At 47.7% G+C, this 17,988-nt stretch overlaps 1 protein-coding gene across 2 annotated transcripts in view; it reads left to right on the top strand.

Moving 5' to 3' along the window:
• The window catches only part of SLC22A23 (solute carrier family 22 member 23), a 192,026-nt gene extending 178,271 nt beyond the window's left edge, over positions 1-13,755 (top strand). For both annotated transcript variants that reach the window (XM_090269884.1, XM_090269885.1), the window contains 4 exons: positions 1,902-2,134; positions 3,749-3,781; positions 5,007-5,130; positions 13,161-13,755. In XM_090269884.1, coding sequence (XP_090126010.1) covers positions 1,902-2,134; positions 3,749-3,781; positions 5,007-5,130; positions 13,161-13,542 — 772 coding nt within the window. In that variant the 3' untranslated portion in view covers positions 13,543-13,755. The remainder of the gene's footprint in view (positions 1-1,901; positions 2,135-3,748; positions 3,782-5,006; positions 5,131-13,160) is intronic.
• Positions 13,756-17,988: the final 4,233 nt, after the last annotated feature.

Genomic DNA, 17,988 nt, shown 5'->3' on the forward strand with positions numbered 1-17,988 from the left:
GTGAGTCACCAGAGGGACACATCTGAGACTGAGGTCAGGGAGAGGCTGGAAAAGAGCTGCTAGGAGAGAGGCCGGCAAGGCTCTCCTCCTCCCCATCTGGACTTTGAATTATGGCCAAGCCAGCCCTCTGGCCTGCTCCACCTTTGCTAAGGGCCCCTAGTTAAGTCTGATAAGCCTGTCAGAGCTTCCTAATCAGTGCTTTGAATCAGGTTACACATGCTGGGAGATATGGACCCCACCCCTAGCCTTGGGGCAGCTAGGGACCCAGCCAGCCATCACCAGCCCAACAGGCCAGTTATCTTACCCTGCTTGCTGCACAGGCAGGAGCGCTGAACTGGTCCACATGCACATACATCCTTTGAACTGTCAAGGGTTGGTTCACATCCATGAAAACCCTGTCTCCCGTGTGCCTTCTGGTGCATGTGCCTCCTTCAGGGGCACAGTGGGGAGGGGACACCAGGTTGTAATTTTCAGGCACTGGCACAGGAAAGGGGACTTGAGACCAGTGAAGCACTGGCTGTCTCCTCAGCCTGGGCTGCTCAGGGACCTTGTTCCTCCTTGGAGCCAGGGCCTGCAGCCCTGTTCTAGTCAGAGGACCAGTCCCAGGGCAACCGCAGATTGTGGGAGGCCAGCCTCAACCCGCCATGTGGACCCCAGAGATGCCCTAAGAGGCTTGTCATCCACATCCAGCCCTGCTGTCATGACTCAGAACCTGGTATCTCCCAATCACTCACACTGTCCCGACAGCCCCTGTCCCAGTCTCAGTGTGTACCTAGGTCTTCCCTGTTGACTCAAAGCTCCGTAACCCTGTCCTCTCCTGACCACACAAGGTGGGCCCTCCTCTCTCAGGGTCAGAAGACATCTGGGGGGATTAACTCTCATTCAGGGCTAGAGGTAATCTAGGCAAGTGCATTTGGCGAAGGGCAGCTCCGTGCTTCAGGGGATGGGGGTCTGTTGCAGCGGCCCTGGTGCATCCTCAAGGCTCGATGAAAGCACACAAAGGTGGCTGGAGGAGAAGGGGCGTTTGGGTTCTGGGATAGATACTGAGCACTCACATAACAGATGGGCTCTCCCAGCATGCAAGCATTTCACACACAGCCACATCCAAAAGGGCCCTTCAGAGCCCTGGGGACAGCTCGGGGGGTGTGCATCATCACGGATGCAGCCTCCCTGGGTGCGCCCCAATGTGTATTTATTTCTGGTTCCCAGAGTAGACATTTGTCTGCAGCACTTAAGACACATATTTCCAGCAGGTTTCTATGATGCCATGGGGCAGTCAAGAGGCTTGACCTCCAACAGTGGAGGGAAACAGCGGTAAATTAAGAATTGAAACAAACTCTCCCAAGACTGTCTGGCCTGACTTCCAACTAGTTTCTTCAGAATGCCCTTGACAAGCAGGGGCAGAAAAGGGTCGAATAGGTGGTTCTCTGCATGGATTCCCAAAATTCCAGAATCCTGAGTGCTGGAGGAAGAGGCAGAGACACAGATAGGCAGTATGTGTTTGAACTTGTCCCTTGCCACCTGCGGAACCTAGCTCAGCCTGTTTGCCCATCTGTAAAGTGGGTCTGACGGTAGCTTTTTGAGACCAATATGGGATTCAGTGAGTTGACATGTCAGGGCACTTTGTCATCCATGGTGGATTCCCATAAAAGTTGCTGTCACACCTTTCTACCAAAGTGATGGCAGGCGGAGTGAACATGCACCCAGCGAGGGTCACTTCTCTGCAGCCTTCTATCTGCATGTCATTCCACTGTACTTCCATGATGGTAACAGCACACTTCTGATCATATATGGGGTTGCTTATACATTTCCTGGTTATTGGACACAGGGACCTCCCCGGGCATGGCACGGTCCAGTGTCTCTGCAGGCCACACACAGCCCTCTCGGTGTTTCTCCCACAGGCTTACAGGTTATGGGATCCACCACTGCTTCGCAAGGAGCATGATGGGCCATGAGGTGAAGGTGCCGCTCCTCGAGAACTTCTATGCTGACTACTACACCATGGCCAGCATTGCCCTGGCGTCCTGCCTGGCCATGTGTGTGGTGGTCAGGTTCCTGGGGCGCAGGGGAGGGCTGCTGCTCTTCATGATCCTCACTGCCCTGGCCTCGCTGCTGCAGCTCGGGCTTCTCAACCGTGAGTGGGGCTGCGGAGTGGGTAGAGGGAGTGGGACCAACTATGAGGCAGGGCCAGGAGGTGGGGCCCAGGGAGGGGTGGGGTGTACAACAAAGGGTGTTTGAAAGGGCTGGGTGAGACTGAGAACAGTTTTCAGGGGTCTGGTATTCCAGAATCAACAGCTTGAGGAGATGGTCTGGGAAGGATAGCTCTAATTGAAACGTGCATGGTGACTGCCTCTCCTCCCCTCCCCCACCTACCTGGGGCTCCAGCTCAGAGCCCTGCTGACTGCACTACAGTGGACATGGTTTCACTAACAGCCAGACTCTCTCTTTGTGATACATCACATGACAAAGAAGAACCGAGGACTTGTTTCTTTCCTATGAAATTAATGGGGAAATAAAATTTGACATTCTTGCACTGGGACACTGCTTTTCAGTAGACATTTCCAAGTTCATCAGCTTGTCTTTCAGCCAAAGAATTTCCCAGTAAGTATTTAAAATAATGTAAAGAAAGGCTAGGGAATCCACGCAGCCTCTCCACCTATTAGTAGGCAGGCTCAGAACAGCTCCTTGTGAACAAATACGCACCTCCCTGCACAGACGAAGCTGCAGGCACTTCTCTGACCTGCTCACAGTGAGACCTGAATGAGCAGACAGCTGAGCCCTCTTCACCCAGGCAAGGTCCTCCTGGGACAGGCTCAGACAATGCGGGGACCCAGAGGACACGCAACTGTTCCCTCCTCCACAAGGAGAGCTAACCCAAGCTGGGGGACTGCGCTCTGAGACTGTCAGTTGTACTGCAGCTCAGAGCCTCTAGTATTTCAGGTTTGCATGATGTGACCGAGGCACAAGAGTCAGCATGCAGAATGGAAGGAAGAGAAAGAAAAAACTCAACTTCCTCGGCCTTATTGTACAAACTGAATTATAGATTAGCTGGTTTCAACCTCAGGAGCCATTTTTCTAATGGGCAAGTTCTCATGCATCCTGCATCTCCCTGGGGGACCAGTCTTTGTTTTGGCTGTGACTGAGAAGGAAACGGATATATCGTGCCTGTCTCCCGACCATCCTGTCCCCACTGGGGCCACCTGAGCTACCCTTACAGGGAGCCTCTGTGAGTGGACGTTCGAGTGGACATGCAGGGGCGTAGCTGCCCCAGGAGTGTCACAGTGCTCTTTGTCCCTGAGCAGGAAAACCACAGGAACTTTGTGCAAAGGACAAGTCGTCTGAGGATCAGAGCTCAGAGCATAAGAAATACCTCCTGATGGGTCTGCCCCCGCAGCACTGCTGCTCCCTTGAACCCTGGCCAGCAGTGAATAACTTGATACACAATGAAATTAACTCTTTGGCTTGAGGTCGGGAGGTGTGCTAGATAGAGTCTGTTCTGAAGAGCTCCGTTTTCTTGACAGGATCTGAGGCCTACCCTTCCAAACAAAAAGAGTTTGATTCCAGCGCCCTGGGACCGTCCCCACAGGTCTCCTCCGTCTAACACTCTGGCCCCAAATCTGGAAGGGAATTCACTGAGATACCAGTCATATGGAAACACAGTGCTCACTTCATACCTAACCTGCTTTCTTTCTCTTTTCCCACTTTCTTCGTCCTCGGCTGGGTGGGCGCCATCATCTCCGCTGCCCAGTGATTGGAAAATACAGCCAGCATCCAGACTCAGGTGAGCCCCGCACACCTGTGCCGAGTGTGTCACCATCTTTGTATTGCATCCAAATGGGCATTTTCACAAACACTCACAGACCTGTTGTTTCCCTCTCCTCTGTTTCTCTTCCTCCTTCACCCTCCAAGAGTTGCAGCTGAAGTTGGCCGTAGGTTGGACACTATAAGCATACACCTGTGTTCTCTACCCCCTCTTGCCTCTAGAAAGAGTGGCTTGTTCTCCTGTTTGTGCCGGCTTGCACGCATGCCCTCGCCTCTTCCCCTGGCACGAGCACCAGCAGCCGCGACAGGCCCTCACCTGCCACTCAGGCAGTGTGTCTTAGGGACAGGGCCTGGACGAGATCAGAAAGCCTGAGAGCGCTGGAGGCCTGGTTGGCCACGCTGCCAGGGGAGGCTGCTGTCTCCTCTGTGAATCACGCAAGCTCACTGCTCTCTGCCATGGGGATGGCAGAGCCTCTGCCATGCACCTCAGTGCTGCTGGTCACATGTGCCTGGCCTGACCCAAGCCCATGCTACTAGGGCCCTCTACAGTGAGAGCCCTGAGGTCCCCATGCAGCCTGCAGGGAACTGAGCTGTGCTCAATGTATGACCCCCAACAGCATGCTATTGCTCTGTGCTAGATGCCACCTTGGCATGAGGTCAGACTCTGATGCCATTTGTAAGATGCTTGGGCTAATTGAGCCCTCTCTCCTGGCCAATAAATTTTTCTGTTTGGGTTATTTGCATTTTTGTTCCCTTAAATCAAGCCTGAGATACGCTGTCCCATGTATCGGACTGGGCAAACTCGAGGCCCGAATAGCCAGGGCTCTCCGGAGCACAGAGACTTCCTCTGGAGCCACGTGGGAAGCTGGGACAGAACATATGTTACAAAAGCACCCGAGAGACCACCAGCCTTCCTGCCAGGCCCGCTCCTGGCCTGAGGAATGCCAGTGGAACCCCGTGTACTCCAGCGTCCAAGACCCACAGGGACTTGCAGGGACCTGGGCCAAGTTCACTGCCAGGAGGGTCTGACCTCCTACGCCTGGGGGCGATCCTCCATTTACAGAGGGAACTGAGCACCAGTCTGCACCTCAAACTGGGGAGTGGGGAAGAGGGAAGACCCTTCACATGTTCCCAGGCCTCCCTCCTCCCCTCTCCCCTCTCCCCTCCTCCCCACCCTGGCCTCGCTAGCTTCCTTTTCCCTTCCCTCTGCTCCTCCTCACCATCCCCTTCTGATTGTCCTTCAGGTATGAGTGACAGTGTCAAGGACAAATTCTCCATCGCGTTCTCCATCGTGGGCATGTTTGCCTCCCATGCGGTGGGAAGCCTCAGTGTGTTCTTCTGCGCAGAGGTCACCCCCACAGTAATAAGGTGTGTAATGGGAGATGCCCCACGGTTCTGAGGACCCCGGGGTGGGCTGCCTGTTTAGCAAGGCTCGTGGTGAATTAACCAATATCAGCTTTGTCCTGCCCTGGCCTCTGGACAAGGGTGATGTGTGTGCTGAGCACGTGAGCTTCAAGGTAGGGTGTTCCACCCTAACCCTGAGGCAACTGAGAATCATGTGAGAACTTGATGCTGGTTCTGTCCAGGCAGTAGCTGGCGGAACGGGGAGCAGGGAACTTTTCAGGGCACAGGAAACACAGCAATGAATGGAAAAGGAGAGAAAATCATAGATAACTTATACTATTGCTTCAACTGAAATCAAACGCTGTCAACTCTTCTGAGAGAACTCAATTTGAAAAAAAAATCTATTTCAGAATAAAAATGTGAAGTAGGACAGGACTTTTTTTACTGGCCTGAGAAGTTGATGTCACTAGTCCAAACAAAAGCTTCATAGATATATTTATTTAACCAATATTTATCACAAACCCACTGATGTGCCAGGCAGTAGGCCAGTGAGCAGGACAAAAATACAGCCCTGGCAGGTTTGTGGTTATTTCATAATTTTCTAAGAGGTGATGTTAACTGCTCTTAGCTCATTTTGTTTTGGTTCATGAAGTGAGGTTTGATCCTTTCTGGTCCTATGCCTGGGTGTTGGTACAGGGAGAGAAGAGCACTGCACACCATTTGATGCTACTAAGATTATATAATAACGTAATAAAAAGGTTTGCCTTTATTTAAAACAGCACCACTTAACTGCAAAGTCGTACATTTTCCTGGTAATTACGTGTGTGACTTATGGAAGAGCTCATCTTGATTTACTTTGAACTCTGTATGGGAATATCATTAGCATTTTTAATACATGCCTTTTAAAAATGTAAATTGTAAACATGAGCAATTATTCAGGTGTGAGATAAAAACCCAGAAGCCAGCGTGACCCTTTCCACCCTTACTTTCCCACGTGGGGAAACAAGCAGAGGCCAATACGATTCAAGGTAGGGTTTGTGGAGACTAATGGTTTCAGCCCCGGTGTGTTGGGAGGAGGCAGGTAAGTCCATGGACTCTTCTTCCCACATTTCCAGTAGTAATGCTGACAATAGGATTTTCATATGACCTCACTTTGATTCATTCTCCTGGATTTTTACAATACAAGCCAAGCCTGAAGGCTGCTTGTTAGCCGAGGGATAAAAATGCCAAGAAATTGTATATTTAAGAAAAAAGCAATTAGGGACAGACTCAAAGCTGGAGAGTAGGATGACACCGGTAGGGGCAGGGGAAGTCAGGGGGTGGAGAGATTGAGCAAAAGGGACAAAGGTCTTGTGGACATGGACAACTGTGGTGATTGCACAGGGGTGGGTGGTATAAGGGGACTGGTAATGGAAAAAATAAAATAATGATTAAAAAAATTTTTTAATTAAAAATAAAATCTTTTTAAAAAAGCAATTAAATTCCAAGGAATTCATCTGTCCAACCCTCTGCCTAAGCAAAGTGAAGTGCAGAGCCTGAAGCTTATTTCTTGTTTGTTATACTGGAAGTTGCAAAATGCCTTAGGCACACAGCAGCTCCTTATGTCTTTTCTTTACCTAACCTTCGTTTGTTTTCATAAGATTCCAGCAACAGGGATTCTTTCAGTAGAGCAGAAGTCAATATTAGATTCTGGGTTTCCGGTAGGCCCCCAGCCTTTGTGTGATTATGGATATTTCCCAGGGAAAGGCCACCCCTTCGCTCTGGTAGTGGGTAGACCTCATTATTCACTGTGAGATTTTACTTAAGAAACTAAACTGAAGGAAATGCACTATCCTTTTCCTCTGTGATGCAAACCTGGAAAGGTAATTTCAGGATAGAATTTAAACAAATATGTTGTCAGATTCAGCTTGCCAAGATGAAGAACTGGAAACATATTGGCCTCTTGGTGATGTTTTGTACTTGCAGAGAATGGAAAAGAATTTGGTCCAAAGGGGGTCTGGTCTCCTGGCCAGGATGGACAAATTTCTGGTGGTACAGATGGCTCACTCTTGGCACCCTTTTCTTCATGAGGCCGTCTCTTCTTACCTACACATTCAGTGATAGTTCCCACGGAGGCCCTAGAACCTGAGTGGCTTCCTTATCTTCCCCTCATTTCATGCAGATAAGCCCAGGGTAAGCTAGGATGGGCAGCTTTGTAGTCTGTGAGCTCCACTTTTCCTAATACTAAACTAGTCTTTTTCTACAATGCTCTATTAAAAACACATCTTCTGAACAAGAATAGAAGCACAGCTTAAGCTGCCAGATGGACTCTGCAAACAGGAGGATAAGAGCCTTTCTGCACAAAAACTTGCTGAACTCCATTGTCCGAGAATGACAGCAACTCACTGGTGTGCTAATTAATCAATTCATACCATTTCATGAGATTCCATGCAAACTTCCTCTTGCAGAAAAGTGCTTCCCTCCCATATAGGCCCATCCAGATGCCATTCATTTACCATTAGCTGAGGCATTTTCTTCTCAGGCTTTCTAGTTGGGTGACTTTGCAGGCAGATTGGGAAGGCCGCTGTGTCTGCAGCACCTTCTTCCCTTTGGCATGGACAGAAGTGCCCTGGAGTCCTGGGTGATCCAGAAGCAGGCAGTTCCTTTTTTGTGTGCAGTATTCACCTAGAAGCTCAGGCCTTCACTGTCTTCTTGTCCCCTCACGGAGGAGTGAGATAAGAGAGGAGGCAGGTGCTGCTGACAACAGGCAGCCCCCTTCATTTTCCCACAGTTCTCACGGGTTCCCTCAGAGCCCTAAGCCTTGTTTGTCTGAGCTCATCGGCTCCTTCCTGGTGTGTCTCCTGCTCTGCTCCCCCTCAGGCCATCCACCTCCTTTTTCTAGAAACTTTTCTGGAACTTGCCTTATCTGAAACCTTCCTTCTAACTCCTCTCTGTCAGAACTAGAACCCAGACCCTAACATCTTACGCTCTAGAGTTGCCTCAAAAAACCTGCATGGAGGGCAAAGATGGCCTAAGTGTAATGTGACATGTGGAGTCTGTTTAACTTCTTTTAAAAGCAGTGTCTTAACTATATGTATACAATATTTATCACAAATGCTCAGTGAGTGACCAGAAGCCAAAGAGATGAGGCAGGCATGTTAGAAGTTAAATAGCTGGATGAAGGACAACCAAAGTGCAGAGGATGTAGCCTGGAGTCTAAGATTTAGGTCCTTAGCACAGAGGAAAGAGCAGAGATGGAGCCCAGTGTGATCCCAGCAGCCGCTGGCTGATCCCTGCATGGCCTCAGGCAAGTCCTCTAGCCAGCCTCCATCTCTTTGCTCTAACAAGAGACTCCTCCTGACCACCTATGGGGTGGTGGTGATGGGGGAGGGGAGAATATGTGTAAAGGGTCTGGCCTCAGTAAATCAATATTGACAGGTATCCCAAGGCATCAACAAAGCCTGTAAGCGTATGGATTAATATTGAGCTCAGAATCCATATTTTTATTCTTTTACCTGTCTGCTAATGAAATTAGTCATAATAATAGTTACACTTATTTTTTGGCTTTTTCTATGTAGTCCAACTGTTTGTAATTACTGAACATCTATACCTGTCAATACTCTTTTAAAAAGAAAATTGCTATTATTAGTCCTACCTGAATATTTTTGGCAGTTATATTTCTGTAAAAATGACACAAATATTTGTTCATCCATGACTTCACAGAAGTCTAGTAAAATAAACTAAGTAATGTAAAAGAAGAAGTGGGGAATGGGAAGTATGTTTCTGGGATTTACGTGTTTAACTGTATGATTTAAAGATTCTGGAGTTCTTAATTCATTTTCTACTTCCAATAATGTTTCCATGTATATGGATCTTTCTATCTGTAAAGTAGTTTAGATATTATTACTAATAAAATAAAGATATCCAGTGGAAATGAAATTTGTGTGCTCCTAAAGCACAGCAAGGCAAAACCTGCCCCTCCCTCATTATCTTTCATTTGTAAACTGAGGGGCTGACCTTCCTATTAAATATTGGCATATGCTGCCCTCTACTGACAACCTAGGGAAGAGAGAAAAATGGACAAAGCATTTGTGGAGAGGAAAATGAACCTACCACTTAAAACCCAGCAAGAAGACTTCCGGCCAAGATGGAGGTGTAGACAGACATGATGCGTCTCCCTCCACAACTAAGAAGGAATACAGCTACCTCAAAACTAGAAAAAAACAGAAGTTCCAGAAAATCAAACTACATGGAAGTCCAGCAAACAAAGATATGAAGAAGAAATACTCATCCAGACAGGTTGGAGGGGTGGAGCCGGGGCAGAGAGGACACGGTGTAGTGGTGGCAGCAGTAGCAGCAGCAGCAGGCCAACGGAAAGCGCAGTTACACGTTTTAAAAAGTCAGGAGGGACACCTGGGGAGTGTTTCTAGCCCCTCACCAGACCGTGCAGCTCACTGTCCCAGTACCAGAGAAAATTAAGCCTCATTGCTTTTGATTGTGCAAACCAGTGGGGTCAGAACAGAGGCAGAAACTGCCGGTCTCTCAGCAGAGTCCACTTGTTTAAAGGGCCCCCACAAACCTAAACACACGCAGATCCACCCACTCTGGGAACGAAGGCCAGGGCAGCAGCTAGAGGGGTGCCAGTCCGATGCGGAAGTAGAAGAGTGCCTAGAAAAGGGGTGAGTGCTAGGCAAGCAGCATTGTTCCTTCTCAGACCCCTTCCCTGCATACAGCGCCACAACGTGGTGAAACAGGTTGCCTGTTACTGATGAATACTAAGGCTCCGCCCTTTACAACATAGTAGGAGCGACAGCTCTCCCTGAGACACGGAAGCAAACACAGGAGACTACCGGCCAAGATGGAGGCCTAGACTGACACGCTCCGCTCCCGCCACAACTAAGAAGGACTACAACTACCACAAAACCAGAAATAACCAGAAGTTCCAGAAAATAAATGGAAGTGCAACGTATGAAGTTATAAAGAAGTGGTGCTCATCTGGACAGGTAGGAGGGGTGAAACCAGGGAGAAGAGTTCAAACTGTGCTCTCCGCAGCAGCAGCAGTGACAGAGGCAGGACAGCAGTAAGCACAGATCCCCAAATTTAGGGGGAGATCGAGAAGCGCCTGGGGAGCACTCCTGGCTGCAGACCAGATCCGTCAGCTTGCGATTACAATGCTGGGGAAGGCAGACCTCCATTGCCTTGGACTGTGAGGCCCGGAGGGGGTGGGGACAGAGGAGGAGGCCCGCAGTCTCTCAGCTGAGAGTGAACAGCAGGAAACCATCTTGGACCCCCACCCCCACAGAAAACACCACAGTGTGGTGAGACAGGTCACCCGGCTGTGACAAGTGCACGGGGCTCCACCCCCTATAGCATAGGAGGTGTGACAGCCCTGCCCAGGAAGCAAAGGTAAACACAAAACGGTCAGGATGGCACAATCATGATAGAGATCCCGGTGACACAGCTGACCAGACAGCAAATATCTAATCTAATGAAGCAGCAGATAGAAAATCTTTCTGCAGCTCAGTTCAGAGCTTTGGTTATAAAAATGCTTACAGAGCTAACAGCAGATCTTAAACAAGACAGGGAAGGAATGAAGCCTAGTCCTTCTGAAATGAACAAAATCACATATGAAACTAGTGGTGAGGGCAAGAAAACCAGGGATCAAATCAATAAATCAGAATATAGGGAAGGAACAAACAGTCAACCAGTGCAGAAAGAGGAAACAAAAAAAAATGAGAAAAATGAGAGGCTCAGAAATCTATGGAACAGTTATAAGCGGGCCAACATCTGAATCATAGGGCTGCCAGAAGGTGAAGAAGAAGAACTAGAAATTGAAAAATTATGTGAAAAGATAATGAAGCAGAACTTCCCTAACTTGGGGAAGGAAATAGACTGACAGGTCCAGGAAGCACAGAGAGTTCAAATAAACTGGACCCAGGGAGAACCACACCAAGACACATTATAATCAAAATGTCAAAAATTAAAGATAAAGAGAGAATCTTAAAAGCAGCAAGAGAGAAGAAGAGAATTACATACAAAGGGGTCCCAATAAGACTCTCAGCTGATTTCTCAAAGGAGATTGTAGGCAAGAAGGGACTGGCAAGAAATATTCAAAGGAATGAAAAGCAAAAACCTACAACCACGAATACTCTATCCAGCGAAGCTGTCATTCAGAATAGAAGGGCAGAGAAAGTGCTTCCAGGACAAAATAAAACTGAAGGAGTTCATCAGATCCAAACCACTGTTATATGAAATGTTAAAGGGACTTTTTTAGGAGAAGGAGAATCAAAACTATGAACATTAAAATGAAAACTGTATCACAACAACCAACAACAGAGGCTAGGGAATTGAAACAAAGGCAGACTAAGTAGGCAACAAGAGTGGGAAAAAATTATAGGTATGGGGAACATTTTGGGGGGAGGTCAGTGGGGAGGGGTAGGAGGGAAAGGGAGGGAGATGGTACAGGAATGAAGAAGCATAGTAGGAAGGAGTGGAGTAGATAGGAAGATGTTGAGAAGAACTATATGCACAACCAATGGTCATGGACTAAGTGGGGGGACAACTGGAGGGAGGTGGTCATTGGGTGGAGGGGAACAAAGGGAAAAGAAATTGGGACAACTGTAATAGCATAAACAATAAAGCATATTTTTCTAAAAAATAGCATGAAATGATCCCATTCTCTATACTGAAATTTCAGAAAGAAAACACAAAGCCAAAAATGACATACCAAATTCTGCCAAAATTATTTTATAAGTCTTAATGAGTAGTTTTAAGGTATCCTTGATGGAAAACCAAACAAAATTGCTTTCATAGAAAAAATAGAGACATTGCACATTATATATGCACGTGTACTTACATGTGTATGTGTATATAGGTACTTTTTTAATGATTCATCTAGTCCTACCAAGAATTATTTCATTTGACATGATTTATTAACATAATATATTAGTACGATAGAGTTCATTTGGTTGATGGAGACTTCTGTCCAGTACTGAGCGCTGCTCCTTTACCCATGAATCTGTGCTCAGCCTTACTTATGGGTCTGTGCACTCTACCTTCCTGCATATTAACCCACATATGGTCTTTACATGCACTGAGCAGAGTACATCTCTCTCACTGCTTGTCAGTGGCATTCACTCTTAGTGAAAAGGTCAACTGGAAACCCAGGTGGTTTCTGAAAAAAATGTCATATTGGTATCAAAGGCCGGAGGAAACACATCCATTTTCCCTGGCATCTGATACATCCCTTGCAATGTCCTTTGGCTTCCTGAAGTGGCCAAAATGAGCAAAAAGACTATTTTTGGCTATTTTAGGTGTTCATATTACTCATCTTACAGATGGAGTCAATCAAATTGCTTTCTTGTGGTCATCTATACAGTAGTCCCTCTCTATATCATGGTTCACTTATCGCGGTTTCACTTATAGCAGCTTCACTGTATCCCAAGATTTTTTTAAATATTATATTTAATTATTTATCGCGGATTTCTCGTTATATCACAGTATTTTGCGGTACTGTATATGTATGTTGTTAAAGTTACATAGGTTTAAGAGTGTAGAATAAATGTAAGGTTCCTACTTCGCTGGGGGTGGGGGGGGTCTAGAACATAATACCCGCGATAAGTGAGGGAATACCATATTTAACCTGTCCTGTTCATCTGGGTGAGCTGACCTTCTACCTAGGAAACCACTGTAATCCATAAACATCCAATATTTATTAAGCATAAACAGTGTGTGCCAGTTGATGCTCTAGGAAATAATCCTTGACCTTGAAGGGTTCATAAACTAATAAGGATGCAAAGCATATGAACAAATACTAGCAGAAAGATTCAGAGTGTCTTTAAAAGATTGCCTGGGAAGGGGGTTATTATTTGGAAGACACTACCCAAAATATTGCTGTTTCTCATTTGTGACCCGTTGATGGCTCAGTAGCACAATGATGTGACTAGTCCTCTAGTACATGAACTTGCCCTGTGATCCCCATGAAGCTGTGTCTGCACTCCGGGAGCCACTGTGTCCCTAGGTGCCGGGGTGTGGCCAGGGATACTACCTAACCTGTGCACTGAACCCTCCTGCAGGTGCGGTGGACTGGGACTGGTGCTGGCCAGCGCAGGCTTTGGCATGCTGACAGCACCCATCATCGACCTGCACAACCAGAAAGGCTACTTCCTGCACCACATCATCTTCGCCTGCTGCACGCTCATCTGCATCATCTGCATCCTCCTGCTGCCTGAGAGCCGGGACCAGAGCCTGCCCGAGAGCATCTCCAATGGGGAGCACTACACACGGCAGCCACTCTTGCCGCACAAGAAGGGTGAGCAGCCCCTGCTGCTCACCAATGCCGAGCTTAAGGACTACTCAGGCCTCCATGATGCTGCAGCCGCTGTGGGGGACACGCTGCCTGAGGGCGCCACAGCCAACGGCATGAGGTCCTGTGGTTCTGGGCGCGGCCTGCCCTGAAGGGCACCTGGGTCCCTGGGGTGGAGTTGCTTACACGAAGGTTTACAACACATGGCTGTGGAAGGCAAACACGGCTCTGACGCCCATGGGGTGTGGGACCTTTCACTGGTGTGGGGAATTCTTTCCAGACTTCTAAGGATCGTGTGTGAGGAAGCAGACTTTGGAAATAAGACCTTCTTCCCTGCCATTAAATGTTTGTATTTATTTTGGTCATTTTTACTAGAAGCACTTTATTCTCTTTTCCCTCACTGATTTTGAAATAGAACCACCTCCTTCAAAAGAGGGACCCAGGCGCCCCAGCGCAGCAGCCGGTCTCCCTGCAGGTCCAACACTGTCGCCCACCCACCCGCGAACAGCCAGACAACACCCCATCGCTGGAGCCTTGCTCATGCTGCCTTCCTGTGTGTGCGCAGACACCCACCATGGAGCACTTCCCGATTAAGGCTTAGACACTGAAATGCAAATAATCAGGTGTTTGCTAGGGAGTCTGTTATGGTTTGTAAAGTGTTTTCTGTTTATAATAAGGTCAGAGTTTCTGTTCCATGTTTTGGGGGAATGCAGTTCACAAATATCATTAAAACAAGCTTAGTCTTTCCTTTGAAATCATCCTTTGGTACTTCATGCTGGAAAATCTTTGGGGAAAAGCTTAAACATGTAACCATAAATCTTAAATAACTAGTGGCAATGTCACCAGTTTTCTGACCAAGTTTGCCTAGTTAAGTTCACAACTAGCAAATGTGTTAAAAAGTCTGAGACATGTTAGCATTAATACTCCTTCTCAGACTTGGCTCCAGCATAAAAGTTCCATCTTTCACTATCAGCTTTTTTTCCAGCACTACTTGAAAACATGGCTATGAAGCCAATAGGATAAGATCTGATGTAGATAACTTAGGCAAACCCACAGGAGGGAGGGGTGCTCTCCCAAATTGGCCCCTCGTGCACAACTGGGGCACACACCACATAGAAATCACCAGCTTGGATGACTCTCTGCTCTAATTTGATGCTGAGAGACTGCAAAGCCTGTGGGAGCCTGTCCCCTTCATACCTGCCTTTGCCTGCTTCTGCCACTTTGTCAGCACAGACGTGGGGCTTAGGGCAAGGAGTGGGATGCTCACCTGTTAGTCCAAATGACCTCCTGCCTCTTAAAGCATCAAGACCAACTGAGAGAAAGCAATAACGCACCAAAGTTCAACTCCCATCCTCATCCCCAATGTCCAAGAGTTTTCACTGTGTTCATTTTGTCCCATACAAAGCTTCATCCATTTCATGTCAGGCTTTCTCCACCTGTCAAGGGGTGTTTCAGAGGAAACACAGAGGGCCTCCTCAAGGACACCATGGGGCCACTAACAAACAAGCTTCATTGGCACAGGCAAGCACCACCTTGTAGCAACATAGACACCTGATATTTTTAGACAGCCAGGGTTCTTTCTAAAACTGTCCACCCCTCCTCCCCCATTTTGTGACATGGGCTGTGTGTTTCCAAGGAAATCATAGTCTCAGGTCTTCATGAATCAAATGACCTCCAACTGACAGTTACTAGAACTCAAAAGGCCTGAAAAGGGGTTGACTAAACTCGCCTTTCTCCCCTTCTAGCTTTCTACCCTGTTTCTTACTGTCTCCACGCACCACTCTCTCCATATCTGGTGGACATCAATAGGAACATAATGGTTTGATAAAAATATGGTGAGGAGGTGTGATTCCAGTGAGTAAACTGCACTTTCTCTGTCCAGTCAACAGGGGCTGGGGTCTCCAGCCTCATCCAAGGGCCACTGCTTAGGAAGGAAGGCCATCTGGCCAGTCTCCCTGTTCCAAGCCTAGTTCATCCTCACCTTCTCTCATTTCTTTTAAGTCATTTTGTTCCACATTTCAATGTTAGTGCACATTTACCTTACTCTAAAAAGGCCTTTCTTTACAAACGTGCAGCCTTTGCGTGCCAAACTTGTGAAACACCTTTTGTCTTTCTTAGAGTACTTGCTACAAAGCTGCCTGGCAGCAAGCTCTATTAAGTCCAGGACAAGACAGATGCAGCAGCCAAGCCACTGGGCAGTTGAGGAAGGTGGGAAGGAGTCAGTGAGGTCCTGAGCTGGCCCCTGGCCAGGTGCATTTCTACATTTATCACCCCAGCACTAGGACACTTTTCAGTACCTTTACTACAGAAGGACTTGTGGCTATTCCCTTGCTCATTGCAGAGACCTTCTTTAAGAAATGCATTGAAGCTGTAGAGTGCTGCCAGTGATGTCTAGGAAGGTGGAAGCAAGGCACAGCACTTAGAAACTCCTGTTCCAAGGTCTCCGGTCTCAATGCTAAATGATAAAAACACTGGTCCAACAGAGATAAGTCAGCACTGTCACCTCAGCAATCAGGACTAACTCATGGATGACAAGAGAAGCTAGCTGTGAGGACTAAGCTCTTGGGACCGAGGTCTAACAGGTGTGAAGGAAGCCAACCTGCCAACAATCCGTAGGTGGTATCTCTGGGCACAGGTCCCACAGCTCTTCTCTCCTGGCAGCCTCATGACTGGAGCTGAGCTCTTCTGTTGCTGGTTTAGCTTGAGGATATCTGAAGCTCCTGAGGAACAAACTTTATGAAATATAGCCAAAGCAGAAAAGCTTCCCTGTGGGCTGAGCCCCATGAAGTCCCACACCGAGTGGGCAGGGCAGCAAGGGCCCACCTGAGCCTGATACGTGTCTGGTCCTGCCTGGCTCTGCGCGGAAGGGGGTGCAGCCACCAGCTCCCTAGCGGCTGTTGGTTGTGCTTGGACTCCTCAGTCCTGTTTCCTTTGTGGTTAGTAGGGAAACAGTTCTCAGGAATTTCAAGTCTGCCTCCCGTCACCTCCTCCCCTGCCTGGGGAGAGATGTCCAGGTACGTGCTGCAGCCACACTCCTCCCCCAGCCACACCTGCATCCTGCTAGCCTATCAGGGAGCTGTGATCCCTTTCAATAAAAGTTATGCACAAATGTGAACACCTGAGGAAGGGCTGGATCGCTCTTCATTTTCTTGTCTAGAAGTCAATAACTTATCAAATACCTGAAGTACTAGCACCCAAGACCAACAGGAAAACGTTTTGTTTTGTTTTCTAAAAGTATAATTACTTGCAGCTAGAGGAAAGGGGCTGGTAAGTTGTTTTGGCCACAGAACAGAAAGCAAAAATAAACCTCGTAAAGGACGTATTGCACTCAGACAACACCACTTCCTAGAGCCAAACAAGAAATGACTGAAGTGCAATTAAATGAATTGTGACCAGCACATTGCCCAGCCCCTACATGGCGCATGGTGCACGCACGTGCTGGGGAAGGCCCACACTTCACTTTCCTCTCAACTACTCCTAGCTTTGCCGCATTGTGTTTTGGAAAAGCAGCAGTGTGGTGTGTCTAGTGGGAATACTTCCCTCTGTCCTTCCTGCCACCCCCATACTTGAGGTTTCTAGTCAGTAACATGTTACCGTACATGTCAACTGGGATCAATCTGGAGGTGCTCATTCATAGCACAAGCCTAAATCGAGTTCTGAACTGTCATTCAAAGCTAAATGTCTGCATGATGTCACATCTGTTGTACCTTTGGGAAAAATTTGTATGTAAATGTACAAAAATAAAAATGTTGCCCCATTAACAAATTTCCTCTGGAATGTCTTCCCTACCTCACCTGATGATTTTCAATGAAGGGCATTTCACAACCATTGACTACAAGTAATAAAAAACTCTCTGTTCAGATCTCTGCTGCTTCCCTGTTTTAGTGTCTCTGTAAACTGAGACTTTACTCAGCCTGGGAACAGTGGGTGGCCTCTCATCTGCTGGTGGAGCCCTCTTAAAGGCAGGCAGAGACAGGATTAAACATAAAACTGTTTATTTAGAGCCATTCTCAGACCACCTGAGACATGGGGGCCATCAGTAAATTTGAGTTCTTTTCTCTTGTGTATACATGTCCTGCAAGTTCCTAGAGAGGTCGAGAAATGATTATCTCACACTGTGATTCTGTGAGGAAAGACTGATAACCCAAAATGCTCTTTAATGTAGTATTTTTTAACAAGAAAACAATGTTTCTTTAATAAAGTTTTATACCAAACTCTTCTCTCCATAGCCCTGATTTTGTGTTTAACTTACTCTTCCTAGAGAGGGGCCCACTGTGCTTCCAAGCTCTGAGGATGCTGGCTGAGACCCTGGAGGCTAGCACAGGAAGTCTGCTAAGGAGGGCACCATCGTAAACCCCAGCTCTACTCTTCTGAAATGCCTTCATGTCCTGGCCAAAGTGCCACCACCCCTGGCCGCTTACCGCCGGCTCAGTGCCTTTCGCCGCTGCATGGAAGTGTTACAGAGCCCTAAACCATCTGCTTCTAGTAACAAAAGGGGTCCACTTGGACCCCAAAGATTAGAAAGTTCTTTGTCAGTGGTCCTCAACCTCGCCTGTGTTGAGAAGCATGGAGAGAGCTTTTCAACCCAACCCCACCAA

The sequence above is a fragment of the Furipterus horrens genome, unplaced genomic scaffold (genome assembly GCF_987537825.1).
Source record: "Furipterus horrens unplaced genomic scaffold, mFurHor1.1.pri manual_scaffold_3, whole genome shotgun sequence".
NCBI classification, from domain to species: domain Eukaryota; kingdom Metazoa; phylum Chordata; class Mammalia; order Chiroptera; family Furipteridae; genus Furipterus; species Furipterus horrens.